Source organism: Saccopteryx bilineata, chromosome 1, assembly GCF_036850765.1.
Source record: "Saccopteryx bilineata isolate mSacBil1 chromosome 1, mSacBil1_pri_phased_curated, whole genome shotgun sequence".
NCBI classification, from domain to species: domain Eukaryota; kingdom Metazoa; phylum Chordata; class Mammalia; order Chiroptera; family Emballonuridae; genus Saccopteryx; species Saccopteryx bilineata.
The window spans coordinates 31996468-32013595 of NC_089490.1; the positions used below are offsets into that span (position 1 = coordinate 31996468).

The 17128-nt window shown below is 35.0% G+C and overlaps 1 protein-coding gene across 2 annotated transcripts in view; it reads left to right on the plus strand.

Moving 5' to 3' along the window:
* The window catches only part of HCRTR2 (hypocretin receptor 2), a 118607-nt gene that overhangs the window by 78597 nt on the left and 22882 nt on the right, over positions 1–17128 (plus strand). For both annotated transcript variants that reach the window (XM_066252983.1, XM_066252982.1), the window contains exons 3-4: positions 4311–4554; positions 11354–11469. In XM_066252983.1, the coding sequence (XP_066109080.1) occupies positions 4311–4554; positions 11354–11469 (360 nt within the window). The remainder of the gene's footprint in view (positions 1–4310; positions 4555–11353; positions 11470–17128) is intronic.

Here is a 17128-nt window from a genome sequence, read left to right on the forward strand (position 1 = left end):
GAGGGAGAGAAAGGGAGAGGGAAGGAAAGAAAAGCAAATGGTTGCTTCTCCTGTGTGCCCTGACTGGGAATGGAACCCAGGACGTCCATTCACTGGACTGATGCTCTATCCACTGAGCCAACTGGCCAAGGCCTCAACATTACTTCTTGATGACAAGTTGTAAATGCACAAATATAATGACATACTGATAAAACTAATGTCTTAAAATTCTCTCAATATTATGTATTTTCCATAGAGTTTTCCCAAATGGAGTGAACAGTATCAATGGTCAATAAGCCATTCATTTAAATTTGAGTAGTTTTTTTCTCTTTAGTTTTTTTCTCTTCATTATAATACCCTGAAACTTATGGCCTTTGTCCCTAATACAATACTGATGTCCTATTGAATATTTTTAAAACATATTATAAAATCCCCAGCCAAATTTTAAAATTATTTGGTTGCTAACTTTTAAAATAAATTATAGGTTCTTTTTCTTCTCAATACAATACAATACAACCTTTAGATTTATGAGTGATGTACTGTAACATTTTGTAATATGTTCAAAAAACTTTAAATCTCACAAACATAACAAATCTTGGATGAATAATTAAAATAATACTTCTGTATCTGTAATAATTCTACAAATCCAGACCATTAACCTTTACTGGGCCATTTTCTGAATAATTATCATGAGTTTCTTGAATATTTTATTTCATTTTGTTTTCTTGCACTTACAGGAGTAGTTGGCTCCTTTTTCGAGTGCCCTTTGTTTTTAAGCCACAGGAAAAGCTCTGCACAGGAGACGGTGGGAGAAGAACAAAGGTTGAGATGCAGGTGGCGGGTGCTGGGTGGTCAGATGGGCTCCCTCTCTCTCAGAACAAAGGCTGAGATGCAGGTGGCGGGTGCTGGGTGGTCAGACGGGCTCCCTCTCTCCCAGTCACACATTCCCACCTTCCAGGCAGTCTGGGACTGTCATCCAAATCAGTGATATGGTAAACTGTCCACTTCTCCTTGTCATGAATCTCTGAGGTCCTTCATTCATTTCTGTATACAGATATAAAACAGACTCATTCTCCACTGAAGAAAGTCTCGGGTGCTCACAGGACAGGTGAAAGATCACCCTGCTAGCAGGAGAAAGTGACATCATCTCTGTTCACTTCATTCATAACATTCATAAGCCCCACTAGATTCATTTTTTTAAAAAAATGTTTTAAATTGATTTTAGAGAGAGAGAGGAAGGGAGAAAGATACAGTGATTTGTTGTTCCACCCATTTATACATTCATTGGTTGATTCCTGTATGTGCCCTGATTGGGGATTGAACCCACAACCCTGATGCATCAGGATGATGCTCGAACCAAATGAGCTACCTGGCCAGGACTAGATTTATTTTCAAATGATTAGCTGTCTTGTTAGTTTGATCTAATATCAAACTTTAAATGAAAAAGGCATCCAGAAGTGCACTCCCAGAAGTGAAAGGCGGCACAAAAACTCTCATTGATAATCACTTATAAAAAGTTGAAATTTTATATCCCCCCCAAAAATAATGTAAATGGAATGCAAGTGCATAGTATACACCAGAAAATATAGTCATAAAAAAGTAAACATTAATTCATTTATTGCCAAGGGTCCATATAGTGGATTCTATTGCTGGATCAACCATACCAGCTTAGCTTCTCACATTGTTATGTAACAGAAGGCACTGTGCTTTGGCTGTTTGTACTGAATGGCAGTTTTTCAAGTGAACTATTCTGAATTGATTATTACTATCTACAGTAGAGGGAGATACTAGAAATGTATTTGTAATTTGAACTTGTTATGTCTATCTCATTCATCCACATTGATTGGAATTCATGCATAATAAAGCACTAAGTCTTGTTGAACATTTCACAATTCTAATTTCTTAACTGGCTAAAATAGCTCTGGCCCAGTAGTTATAAAAGGTCACTGTTCAGATATACACTGTAACAATTCTACACCCAAGTTAGCATTAGAGAGAGAGAGAAAGAGAGAGAGAGAGAGAGAGAGAGAGGAGAGAGAGAGAGGGACAGACAAACAGGAAGGGAGATAGATGAGAAGCATCAACTTATAGTTGTGGTACCTTAGTTGTTCACTGACTGCTTGTTCATACATACCTTGACCAGGGGGCTTCAGCTGAGCCAGTGACCCCTTGCTCAAGCCAGCAACCCTAGGGTCATGATCATGATCACACGCTCAAGCTGGTGAGCCTGAGCTCAAGCTGGCAAGCTCAGAGTTGCAATTTGAGACCTCAGCATCTCAGATTGATGCTCTATCCACTGTGCAACCACTGATAAGGCCAAGTTAGCAACATTATTGAGGGGCTTTGGGTGCTTAATATATTGGCAAGGAAGTGGTGGACTTTGGGAAGAGAAGGGGCTTGGTTTGGAAAAGAAATTTGAATGCATGCTAAGGTAGCACCAAGGAATTCCCAGGGTCATCAGCTCTTCTAAGCCTACTCTGGTAGAGGTCGGTCCTTTAAGATTATACTTAAAATAAAATTAACCTCCAAGAATTTAATGTCGTTAAAGTTAAGTAAGGTTTTCTATGACTGTTCTTTACTGAAATATGTTCTGTTCCAATTAAAAGCTGGAACTCCAAGCTCAAGAATGAAATAAAATTGATAATGTAATCATCTTTTTCATTGCCATAATCATCAGAAGTTAACAATAAACACACATTATTTATATTCCAGCCTAGGGTTAAACATTGCACATCTCAGTTGGTTCTCCCTACTATTGACATCCAGTTTTACAGATGAGAAAACTGAGATATAGAGAGGTTAAGGAACTTACCAAGATCACTCATTCATCAAGTGAGATAGGACTCGTGCCCAGAAAGCCTGGTTGCGTAATGACTGCCTTTCCCAGAGAGAAGCAAAGCAATGAGTGGCCGGAATCTTATCCTGTCGGGTTCACTCACTTAACAGGAAAGAGTGACAACACATACATATTAGGCCTAAAGTAATGGGAGTGACCTGCCCTTGCACAGCTAGCTAGTAGGAGAATGAGAATAGATAGGTCACCCTGATGCTTAACCCAGAACCCTTCCTCCTCATATGCACCTATATTCAATGCATCAGCAAAGAAGGTCCTAATGTAAGAAGCAGAGATACCTGCCCTTCCAGGTATTGCGGGATCAGTCCAACTAGAAAAGAAAAAAGAGAAAGATGACTGGGAAGCATCTGGTAACTCAGCTTGAGGCTTGCAACTATTTATTAACTCATATATATATATTATTCATATATATATTAATTCATATATATATGTGAAACACATAAAACTTTGATGACTCAGTGGTGGAGAAAGAAAAATATAGTAGCAGTTCCTTTTGCTGTAGTGTTTTGTTCCAATAGAAAAGAAAGATAATAAATAAATTAAAGTAATTGCACTGTAAGTACTGGAAAAGTAAATAGAAATTTATAATTAAAAATAACAGAAGAGAGAATGAGACTTTGTTTTAAAGATGGGAGTTTGAGAGTGATATCAGAATCAATGATTCATCCAGTATAGGAGACTAAATGTATTTGTATAAACTGATCATGTGGGTGTTGCCATACTTAACACATTTCTTTAATATTTCCTTAAATTTCCCAATTAAAATGTCATTGATGGTGTTATTAATTATGGAAATCTAGACTAGGTAAATTTACCTGAATTTTAGAAGCAAGTTGCTTATCCTGCAGTGAGTAAACTATGGTAAAAAGATCTGTATACAGAATTTTCTTTTAACATAACTAATACCTTTCTTTGGCCTTCAACATGTTGGAAGGGAACTGATATACAAATAGCCTTTATTATTCCAAAAGATGAAATGAGCTACTCATAATTCAAAAATGCCAATTAAATGCAACTACAATCAAAATCCTATGTGATCATTTAAAAGGAAGACATGTCAGATTATTCTCTAGAGGTGAAAGACAGTTTTCTAGTTCAGAGTAAACATATGCATTTTTATTTTTTCCAGTTGAGCCAATGATTTCCTCTATCAGTGGAGAAGTTTCAAGATAGTATCATGATAGCAATCATTCAAAGACTACCAGATTATAAATGAAAACATTTGGCATAATAAAAGGCTACAATCATAGTATCTTTTCTATGTGTCATAAGAAATATGTTTTCTCCTAATACATTTTAACATATATATTTTTGGGAAGAGCTATTTTAATTGAAAAGCACTCCATGAGATGCTTTTGGGTTTTTTTTTCGGGGGGAGGGCAACTTTAAATATGGTTATTTGTTCTAATAAGGTAAGAATATTGAGCGTGATCCGTTTGATAGCGGTGCTTGTCTCTGACTGTGTCCTTTGCCCTAGACCGTGTCAGTGTCGGTGTCCGTGCTCACCCTGAGCTGCATCGCCTTGGATCGATGGTACGCCATCTGTCACCCTTTGATGTTCAAGAGCACAGCCAAGCGGGCCCGGAACAGCATCGTCATCATCTGGATTGTCTCCTGCATTATAATGATCCCTCAGGCCATCGTCATGGAGTGCAACACCCTGATCCCCGGATTAGCCAATAAAACCATCCTGTTCACAGTGTGTGACGAGACCTGGGGAGGTCAGTACCTCGGGACCCCTAGCTGACATTTCTGTTACAGCTGTACGCTGAACGTTTCATTTGCATAGCCATGGTAAAGCTGGCCTTGTCTATTTTACTGGCATTTGCTGGTATAGTGTTGTCAAAGCATGAACACCAAGTTGAAACCCGAAGTGGGTCCACCGAATAACTTTATCTGTCTTGGTCCTTTAAAACTGCTCTGCTTTGTTATCCAGTTTTCAGATAGGCAATGAAAGGAGTTTATTCCACAATTCAGATCAGGGCATGCTAGTTTTTCTTAAATTTTCTAAAACAAAATGGACTCTTTTATATGAATCCAAGTATGCCTTCTGCAACCGGTGTGTATTTTATAAGACGGTACAACATTATATTGCCTACAGTGTCAAGTTCCCTAATGGGCTTCAAACACAAATGAATTTTTCATTTGATAACCATGTCCTGCCTAGAAACATTCCTGGAGTCGAGAGTGTGAACCTATGCTCTTCTCTGTGTCCAAGTATCTAAATTTATTTTCTCTGTCCATAACATATTACATTGATAAAAAGTTATCACTGGCATAAGTCTTCTATAATTTAAGAATAATGTAAATTGTGAATCTTTTTCTTCCCCATCTGATATGGATGGTAGTAAAGTTTACATAAGCAGAAGCTCGGAGGTCCCCTGCTCTTTAGGTCCAAAGCTCTCAGTGGCAGTCTTTGAGACTTTTCTGTAACCGTGGAAACACTTCTATCATTTCCTTACGACGGCACAAATCTGAACCCAAGCAATGAATGACGGGAAATAAAATAATCCTGCATTTCAGCATAGCATGCACTAGTTACATAATTTTTGCATAAAATTTGAAAAATAATATCTCTTCTTCTGAATAAGTATATAACAATGGGCCAGAATTATGGAATTGAAACATTTAGGAAAGCATGTATCCGAAAACAAGCAGTGCCCCGGAGAGCTGCTCATGAATCCATTAAATGCCAGTCTTTGCATTTTTAAATTTATGTTAGCACTTACGCTGGTACTTTTATTGGAGCACTGAAAAGAGAAAAAGTTCATAACCAAAAAATTAGGCAGACGCTTTCACTACAGCAAGATAAAATTTAAAAGATGCTAGGATTACTTTGTACATTATCTAAATTTCTATAATAACTAAAATGTCACAGTTTGCTTTTTCTATTGCCTCGTATATTAAATATCCTTTTCGTTGCTGAGATTTACTCTTTTTTTTCTAACATTTGGACAAAGTTTAAAGAGGGGCTAAAATTTCAGCAAAGCATTAAAGATGAGTAGGGATTCATCAGACAAAGGAGAGGAAAAAAGGTGTCCGAGGAAGCAAGAAAAGCCACACAATGGGCACCATCACTGGAAGGAGAGAGGAAGAGGATATTCACGGACAGTTTCAGGAAATGCAGGGCTATGTAGACTGGTGAATCGTTTTTAGAAGGAAGGTGGGTTGGAGACCGATTGTGGTGCGTCTCTTGTGCAATTGCTTTACAATGAGTTATATTTGGAAACGACCTCAAGATCTCTTGGTCAGATACTTTAGTTAATTCATGACAGTTCTATCATAAACTGTTTGCTCAGTATTATAAAGCAAACAAGTACATCCAACCTTTCCACTCAAATTAGATATTCTTTAAGTTTATGGAGATGGTTATTAGATAAAACACCCATCTACTATTCAATATGTGCCAGTAATATCTTTACTGAAGTATTTTAGTAGTTTTATTTATGTTTATAGGCAGTTTTTATAAACTTTTTCTTTTTTTATGTTGTCTTGAATAATCAATCATTAATTCACATTAACAGAAAGTTTGTAAAGATAGAGAATCTTGACAGTTATGGTTAAGTAAAGAGCCATATCACTTTCTAATTCTTTTTTGAGCAATGAGTATATAAAACTCATTTCAAGCTTGAGTATTTTTATTATCTAGCTCTAGCAGGGACATTGGAAAAAAAAACAATGATTTTTGAATACTTAAAGATCTAAACTGAGCCTTCAGAAGTCATTTAGGAAAACTATTTAAAAATGATTTTATATTAGCCCGTAATCACTTAAAATTATTATAAAGGCTAACATTAAATGGTACTAAATTGAATTTGATCACTCTCAAAATCAAACAGTAAAATCTATAAAATTAGCTTTTCAAATATTAAATGTAATTGTTAGTCACAAGGTTTTCAGGAAGACTAAAATAATTCAAGTCAGTATTTTCTTTTACTTATTAGACATTTAGTGTACATAATTTTATATAGCATAGGCTTTATTAATTTACGCTATTTATCAGTCCATGTTCAACTCAAAATTTTATACCTCAGACACGTGTGATACTTACAATCTGAAAACATCATAGGAGTCATATTTTATAGTGTCAGCTCTCTAAAGTTTAACATCTTTGAAGTCTAAAAATCATTTAGTACAACTTTTAAAAAATGTGTTTTAAACCATGTTTCTTTTCTTTATCCTAAGTTATATCAATATAGAGTTATTACAGATAATATATAATATAATATATATAATGTTATAAAAGCAGTGATATCATAATTGTCTCACAACCAATATTACAGTCAGTAACATTAAATTTTATTTATAAAATAAGTCAATAAACAATGTAATCACTTGATTCATAGCTATCAAATTGCCTTCTAGAAAGTCTAGTAAAAGCTGTTTCATTCAATGTGCAAAATAACTGAGAACTCTGTCTTTTGGAAAGTAGTACCAGAAAGAGGTACTATGAAACACATATTTATTATTATCCATGGCTTTTCAGAAAAATAAAACACAAATCATAACTTTTGGCAGTCATGCTTGACAAAAACAAAATGTATTAATATTTATTTTAATGCGGTTGGCTCAGTGGTGGAGCGTTGGCCTGGCGTGCGGGAGTCCTAGGTTCAATTCCCGGCCAGGGCACACAGGAGAAGCACCAATCTGCTTCTCCACCCCTCCCCCTCTCCTTCCTCTCTGTCTCTCTCTTCCCCTCCTGCAGCCAAGGCTCCATTGGAGCAAAGTTGGCCCAGGCGCTGAGGATGGCTCTGTAGCCTCTGCCTCAGGCACTAGAATGGCTCTGGTTGCAACAGAGCAATGCCCCAGATGGGCAGAGCATCGCCTCCTGGTGGGCATGCCGGGTGGATCCCAGTCGGGTGCATGCGGGAGTCTGTCTGACTGCCTCCCCGTTTCCAACTTCAGAAAAATACAAAAAAAATAAAAAAATAAAAAATAAATTTTAAAAAAAGCTAGTGACCAAAAAAATATATATTATTTTAATGATCTTAAAATATGTCTGTGTATATGTTTATTGTTTGCTTCAGTCCAATCCATTTATACTTCTAAAATTTAAAAATTTTTCCAGAATTATATCCATACTTTCTTGATTTCTTGGCTTATAAATGCATAGTTTTATAAAATGGAATCTATGGGAGGAAAGCAACTTTATTTTTATACTCAGTCAAAAATATTGTGTCATTATTCAGCCATCCAGTGTTTAATGAGCATGCATTATTTGTCAAACGTTGTTTTGGACACTAGGAATTCATAATCTCTCGCCTTTTGAATTTTATTGCCAAACTGTTCTTTAGTGGTCTGAAAAGCCATAATAATGAATCTCTTCTTTACAGCCAAATTCATTATGTTAACTGGTCTTCTGTGAGATTTTGAAAATATAAAAATATGTATGTATATGTATTAATAGGAACATTTATTAAAATATTTATTAAGGAGAAAATAAAATATATTAAAGATTCGGGTAAACTTTAATGGAGCCATGAACTTTGATAAAGCAGTCCAAATTAAATACTTGGCAATTATTTTAAATTTACTTGTCCATTAAATCCCTGATAGGTGTACCATAAAGGAGCAAATGTTTGCAATTTTTAGATAATTAGATTAACATGTTCACTCAAAATTGGCCTAATTCATCTAAAAGAAATTATGTTTTATCTAATGTATTCTTCCTTTTTCTGTGTGCGTGTGATGGAGACAGAGAGAGGGACAGATTGGTTCAGACAGGTAGGAAGGGAGAGAGATGAGAAGCATCAATTCTTCATTGCAGCTCCTTAGTTGTTCATCAATTGCTTTCTCATATGTGCCTTGACCAGAAGGCTACAGCAGACAGAGTGACCCCTTGCTCAAACCAGCAACCTTGGGCTCAGGCTGTTGAACCTTGCTCAAACCAGATGAGCCCACACTCAAGCTGGCAACCTTGGCTTTTGAACCTGGGTCCTCTGCATCCCAGTCCAACACTCTATCCACTGTGCCACCACCTGATCAGGCTAATGTATTATTTTCTAATCTCTGATTTCAAAGCTGAAATAAGTATCACACTTGCTCCTTATTTGTTCGTTTGATACCTACAAAAGAATTTATTCAGATATGCTTATTCACCAGTTGAGTAGAAACACAAATTTTTAATGGTTGTCAGTCTCCAAAATGCTATTTTCTAATTTAGGTTTAAGTAGAACAAATTATATGTAACTATATTAAGTTATACATGAATATTTTAAAATATATTTAAGAAATTACTCAAGTGTAGAGAGACTAAAAATATAATTTCAACACATACAATTAAAGTTTTCAATGGCATTTCTGGATTTCCAATTAGTTTAGAGTTTAAGCATGAAATGATGAATTTAAAATTATATGTTACCCCTATTATCTCTAATAATCTCTTTATTAATACAGCCTATCCTCTTCTGAAAATATAATTTTTTCTTTATCAACTTTTCTGTGTGGGTGTTCGTTATCATCATATGCATTTACCAGCCAAGTAAATATTTTTTTCCAACTATTTATATAAATATGTCGACCTCTGAATGAGCTTTCTCTCCCATCCATTTAAAACTTCAAACTGTTATCCCAGTGATGGTATCCATAGCTGCAGTTTGAATAAAAAAATATGTCCATCACGCACTCAATTTAGTCTGAGGCAGACATCAAGGCTTCACAGGTATGTAAGCTTCAAAGCTATATTTTTATGTGGGAAGCTCATGTGACACCTTCTTCAAAACAAACAACAGTTCAAAGCTACTTGGGTGCCTGGAAAGTGCTGAAGTCACTCTTCAGTTTCTTTGAAATTGGCTCACCAAATGCTGCTCAGACTGGAGCACTTCAAAGAAAAAGGCTGTTTGTTATTTCTCCAGTCAGGTGCTTGAATTCTTTCACTTTTTATGTAGCTGGCCTGTTTCACAGGAGAAACTTGAAAGGGAGTTAGAAACTGATGAGCTAGTGTGAGCCACTTGGACCACAGAGAAACTAAAAATGACACATTTGGGCTCTTGGACCCCTTAGCAAGACATGTACTTTGTTGTTCCCTCTGAAGAGTCTGATAGAAATGATCTATCAGAGTAAAAAGACAAGACAGAGTTTGTGAAGAAAGAATAAGGTGAATATTAAACTCAATCAACTCTAGAAGATAAAGACTATGAAATCAAGTAGAGGACATTCAACTCAAATATATGTTTAAAATCTACTCAGTAAGAATTAATTGAATGATTGTTCAATAATTATCAATATTATCATTAGAATGGTGATCATTGAAATCATTATTAGTTGATCCTGACTGTAAATTGCCCTGACCACATTTGATAGCATAAATGAATCTTCATGCATCTATACACTGTTTCTGAAGTAATAAAAATAATAAAATGCATGGAGGTAATGGAATTACCCCTCAATGATAGTATGAAGCCAACTTCATTGCCAATATCGAAGTCAAAATAACTTGGATAGTGTTTAGAAGTGAATAAAAAAAACCCTTTGTTTTGTTAGCTTTCAGTTAGAATTATATCTAATTTTTACATTTAATATCCATGGAATTCATGTAGAATATTTTGATTTTTGTTTTACATTTAAGTAAAAGTAACTGAATCACTGTAGTATATTTATATACTAGTAAAAGGTACATATTATTTTAAGTATTTAAAAAGTCAGTAATGGATCTATTTTAGAAAATCAAAAACAATAAATGTTAAGCCACAAGGCCATAATAAATGCCTAATCTGTGATAGGTATCACTTGGGTTCATAAGATTAATGTTACATAAGAAATAACTATAACTCTAGAGATGCTTAGGACTAAAAACTGAAAACATAAAAAGAAAATACCCTGTTTTAAATACTAACTTAAAAAAACCCCAAATCTCATTTCTATTAGAAGTATATGCATACGTACATATACAAACACAACATACTTAAAAATTAATTTTCTATATGTACCAGTAAGTCGACCAAAAGAAATGTATCATTAAATGTTTTCTGTATTTATTTCTTTGATTTTTTTTTTTTTACACCCAAAGGTACAGCTTGGAATAGCATCCCATTTCTCAGGAAAATTATATTCTAATGAAGAGGAATCAACTGAGTTTACATTTTCTTGCTATTTTAACAAAAGCATTAGTAATTAAGTTTCGATCGAGTTATGTCCATTCTTGTAAATGCAAGTATAGGACAATCCAAATTAATTTTTATCAATTAGCCACATGCAATCAAAACAAAACTGGGCTTTTTGATAAATGAACATTGATTGGATAGACCCTGGCAGCACAAATTAAGAAATAGCCTATTATTATTCCATTATTCCTCTCTGAGTACATTAAGTAAGATTAAGACATCACATTAAGTATATATGTATGTATATATACTGAGTAAATGTAGGTAGCTAATACTGTACATTATTTTCCCTTTTTTGCATATATGTGCCAGTGAAATACAGAAGGTAAATCTGTATTTGGAAAGAAAAGCACTGACAAAGTAACCTTTAACAGTATCTATGAATTACAATATTTTATTATTTTGACTGTCATTCCAGGTGAAATTTACCCCAAGATGTATCACATCTGTTTCTTTCTGGTGACATACATGGCACCACTGTGTCTCATGGTGTTGGCCTATCTGCAAATATTTCGCAAACTCTGGTGCCGACAGGTATGTATTTCAAATCATTTCTTTGTATTTTCTTCAGGATGTGCTTAAAAACAAAAGTTAAGAGCATATTGAACCACCATAGTATGCTTAGCAAAAGCTTGTGTATGTTTTTGAAATAATGAGGCTCTAGCCTTGGCAATATGTCTGTGCATTTTTAGGGTGACATGTAGGGAATGTATTTTATGAATTACCTTAATGACTTTAAATATAAATCTCTGTGATTAACTGGCTTGTTTTTTTTTCTAGAACTAATATTATAAATTTTACTTATGAGGAATAACAAATTAAAATTTTATTAAAATTTCCTGAGATTGTAAATAAAAAACATTATATTCATGATGAGATTTATGTAATACATTTTTATTATATGGGTTAAATCTCCAACTTCAAGGTGTTTTTTGTTTATTATAACAGAAGAATCAAGCAGAATTTAATGTTTTAGAAACTATTTATAGTGCTGATTTAGGAGTGCTAAAATTTATTAGATAGTGTTGCTTTTTCCACTTAATGTATTCATTCACTCAGTACTCATCAAATATTTATTTGTATTAATTTTGTATGCGTATCTGATTAAAAGATAAAATCTTTGTCACTGATGAATTCATAGTGTATGAGAGGGAAACAGTCAGATGTGGAGTAGAAATTACCTTAATAAATATAAGCACAGAAAACCAGAGGAACCCTTAGTGAAAGGGGCCTAATTCAAAGCAGGCAGCATTTAAGCCGAACACTAATTTGTAGGATATCACCAACAAACACATGTAGTAGTCTAAAGAGGCAGAGACAAAGGATGTAGCTCAGCCTCTTTTTTTTTTTTTCTTTTTCTTTTTTTTTTTAATTTTAATAATTTTATTTTTTTAATGGGGTGACATCAATAAATCAGGATACATATATTCAAAGATAACAAGTCCAGGTTATCTTGTCGTTCAATTATGTTGCATACCAACCACCCAAAGTCAGATTGTCCTCTGTCACCTTCTATCTTGTTTTCTTTGTGCCCCTCCCCACCCCCTATCCCTCTCCCATTCCCCCCTCCCCCCCGTAACCACCACACTCTTATCAATGTCTCTTAGTTTCACTATTATGTCCCACCTACATATGGAATAATACAGTTCCTGGTTTTTTCTGATTTACTTATTTTGCTTCGTATCATGTTATCAAGATCCCACCATTTTGCTGTAAATGTTCTGATGTCATCATTTCTTATAGCTGAGTAGTATTCCATAGTGTATATGTGCCATATCTTCTTTATCCAGTCATCTATTGATGGGCTTTTTGGTTGTTTCCATGTCCTGGCCACTGTGAACAATGCTGCAATAAACATGGGGCTGCATGTGTCTTTACGTATCAATGTTTCTGAGTTTTTGGGATATATACCCAGTAGAGGGATTGCTGGGTCATAAGGTAGTTCTATTTTCAGTTTTTTGAGGAACCACCATACTTTCTTCCATAATGGTTGTACTACTTTACATTCCCACCAACAGTGGATGAGGGTTCCTTTTTCTCCACAGCCTCTCCAACATTTGCTATTACCTGTCTTGCTAATAAGAGCTAATCGAACAGGTGTGAGGTGGTATCTCATTGCCGTTTTGATTTGCATTTCTCTAATAGCTAAAGAAGATGAGCATCTTTTCATATATCTGTTGGCCATTTGTATTTCTTCCTGGGAGAAGTGTCTATTCATATCCTCTTCCCATTTTTTTATTGGATTGTTTGTTTGTTTGTTTGTTGTTGAGTTTTATGAGTTCTTTGTATATTTTGGATATTAGGCCCTTATCTGAGCTGTTGTTTGAAAATATCATTTCCCATTTAGTTGGCTTTCTGTTTATTTTGTTATCAGTTTCTCTTGCTGAGCAAAAACTTCTTAGTCTGATGTAGTCCCATTCATTAATTTTTGCCTTCACTTCTCTTGCCTGTGGAGTCAAATTCATAAAATGCTCTTTAAAACCCAGGTCCATGAGTTGAGTACCTATGTCTTCTTCTATGTACTTAATTGTTTCAGGTCTTATGTTTAGATCTTTGATCCATTTTGAGTTAATTTTTGTACAGGGGGAGAGACTGTAGTCCAGTTTCATTCTTTTGCATGTGGCTTTCCAGTTTTCCCAGCACCATTTATTGAAGAGGCTTTCTTTTCTCCATTGTGTGTTGTTGGCCCCTTTATCAAAAATTATTTGACTATATATATGTGGTTTTATTTCTGGACTTTCTATTCTGTTCCATTGGTCTGAGTGTCTATTTTTCTGCCAATAACATGCTGTTTTGATTGCCTCTTATATTGGTAAATTGTACATTAAAATGATATATTTCTTACAGATGTTTATCTCTGTCTCTAAATATATATATTGCCAGTATTTTGAGCTTACCTGGTTTGTGAAAAGCGATTCCCTTAGTTGGCTTGCTCTGACATGTTTTACCCAGCTGAAAGAACTTACTGGCCCACTTCAATTCACTGAAATAATTTTTAAAAACGTATTTGGTCTCTGGCTGAGGATGAGTCTTAATTTGGATCTTCTTTAACTTTGTTTTTCAAAGCAATTTCCAAGATCATCTTTTAGTGGTTGAATATGAGCAGCAGTTGCATTTTTCAATCTCATGTGTCTCATAATTCCAAATTCTTTCTTTTCCACTATTTTTGTAAAGCAGTACTTTCTTGTGTGATCTCATAATGCAACCTGTACCGATTCTTATTAGCATTTTGTTACCCAATGTTTTTTAACTAAAGTAATAAATGTGTACACTGTATAATATAAGTGATAATTTTCAAGATCCTATTGATGGATTTGCTCAGAAATCTCCACCTGACCATGAAGACAATGCCACATATTATAGTCTATTTGTTACTATTGTATCCCATTTCTTTTCTTTTTTTTTTCTGAAGTGAGAAGCGGGGAGGCAAAGAGACAGACTCCCCCATGTGCCCTACCGGGATCCACCCAGCATGCCCACAAGGGGGTGATGCTCTGCCCATCTGGGCTGTTGCTCTGTTATAACCAGAGGCATTCTAGCACCTGAGACAGAGTCCATGGAGCCATCCTCAGCACCTGGGCCAACTTTAGTCCAATGGAGCCTTGGCTGCACAGGAGGGAAAGTGAGAGATAGAGAGAAAGGAGAGGGGGAAGGGTGGAGAAGCAGATGGGTGCTTCTCCTGGCCAGGAATTGAATCTGGGACTTCCACATGCCGGCCGATGCTCTACAGCTGAGCCAACCAGCCAGGGCAAGTATCCCGTTTCATAATAACTATTTTATACTAGTCAATTTTTGCTAACTGACTAATCCCAAAGTATGTGGCTTATAAGAGTACTTTGTCCACTCATATTCGATGTCAATGGTGAGTGTGGGCTGGGATTATGCCCTGCTTGTCTTCTCATTCCAAAACTCAGACTGAAGGAATAGCAGTCCCTCAGACATGCCATTCTGAGACTGAGGGCAAAGGCAAGAAAACTGAAATAAATATGTAATGTCTCTCTAAATTTTTGCTTGGAACCGGCATGTTATGTGCCTTCAGTTTTCATTTGTCAATATGTCATAAGGCTAAGTTTGACCAAGAAGAAGGGATGTACCCTTTGCTTACAGAAAGATACTCCAAGTCAAAGGGCAATGAGGATTCTCTTAGAAGCTAGGGAGTGAATAATTGGAAATGATGGGGTACAGAAAAGTCATAAATAATAGACTACTCAATGTCCAGACTGCATGAGTTGAAATCTTGACTCTATAATTAAATTGATACATGAATTTTGTTAATTACTTTAATTTCTGTGATTCTCTTTCATGGTCTTTAAAACATGGTTACATAGCATCTACATCACAGTGTCATTACATTTAGTAGGTGAATTAATTCAAATGCCTAGTACTACATAGTAAATGTTCATTAAACAAAATATTTGAATAGTATTTGCTGTTATGCAGTCTTTTAACTGATTTTGCTTGTAATTCTAAAATAACAAGCATAGTTTGAATTGATGTACATAACTACTTTCTTAAGTAGATCTCACTTGTAGCACTTTTAAAAAACATTATAATAACTTTTTAAGTCTTTCTCCCCTACTCTCTTAAGTGGAAGATAGTACACTCTCACCTTCATCTTTATCCTTCTAGTTAGTACATGTTTAGTCCATATCAGTTGCTCAGTCAATATAAGAAAAAAAATGAGTAAAAGAATAAGAGAAAGTGCTAAAAAAAGTTTAGATGCAGGAAAAAGGGGAACCCGTTATCTATTGCCCAGTTACTCAGAAAAATGTTCAGAGAGAAACTGGGATTTGAAAATATTCTTGAAAGAGAAAAAGCATCACATATAATATGTGCTTATGTTTTATTCATTTATTTACAGATTGACATAACTTTAAAACTCTTTGGGGGGTTCACGAATCTGTCTAGTTCATAAATGCAACCCCAATAATTCACATGGTAACTTACATAAAGAAATTATTTTTAAAATGTTTGTTGAATAATTGGATAACTATCAAACCCCATCTAATTTACTTCTTTGTTATTTAAGCTTATAGGTCTCCATTTCCCTAATTCTAAAATAAGTTTAAAACTGTATTATACCTTTAAAGTTAATCCACATTCTTTTGATGGATTATCCTGATCAGTACAAGCCACATGATTCAGAAGATTTGCTGTAAAAGCCTGGGCTATGAAACTAAAAATGTTGACAAACATATTGGACTAGAAAATGGCAAGTTCAGCTGAGTTCACTTTAGCAGATACAATAAAGTAAATTAACCCAAAGGTATGATTATGTAAATTCTGCTTGAAGAGCTCTCAATTTACAACTGTTGATGTCTATAAACAGAGTTTCAAGACATGGAGTGTCATAGGCTAAATCGATTGAGCCATCAAATCGTGGCCTGTCCTGTTTGCTCACATTACAGAAGTGCATAGAATCTGTTACATACTTTGGAATCAGTAAGTGTAAGATTATTAGAGGGCAAAGTGCATGACCTTGTCTGACTATCTCAAGAACTTAAAGCCTCATTAAAAGAATTATCCAATGTTTTGCTATAATCAATAACCTCAACTCTTTCTTTGACAGTGTGACTCAGAAAACTCAATCTTGAAATTCTACAGGCTCTTCTCTAAAACACCTCCTTCTAAAATCCTGTTTAATTTTAGTTTACTTGGCCCTGTGTGCATCTGTCAGCATTCTTTCCAGTGCTAGCCCCATATATTTCAACCCTTTAATCTGAGTCAAAATATGGACTCATGTTAATTTATTCCTTGAATATTTACTAAGCACCTACTATGTGTCTGGCCTTGTGTTTGGAAATAGAGATAAACTATAAAAAGTATTTGAGTCTGAAACTAAATTTCAACAAAGTTCTTTTGAAATTTGAAAGCCCTTCCCTTCTCAGCTTTTATCAGTTTGTTTCCTTCCTTTTATTCTTCAACACTCTTCTAAGAGAACTTAATATTAGATGATGACAAGTCAATCTCATGTGAAAGAATAGACAAAAAATGTAATTTCAGAAATACAGTGTGTCCGTAAAGTCATGGTGCACTTTTGACCGGTCACAGGAAAGCAACAAAAGACAATAGAAATGTGAAATCTGCACCAAATAAAAGGAAAACTCTCCCAGTTCATACCTATTCAGTGCAGTTTGATGTGAGCTCACGCACAGATATTTTAGGGCTCCTTAGGTAGCTATCCCGTATAGCC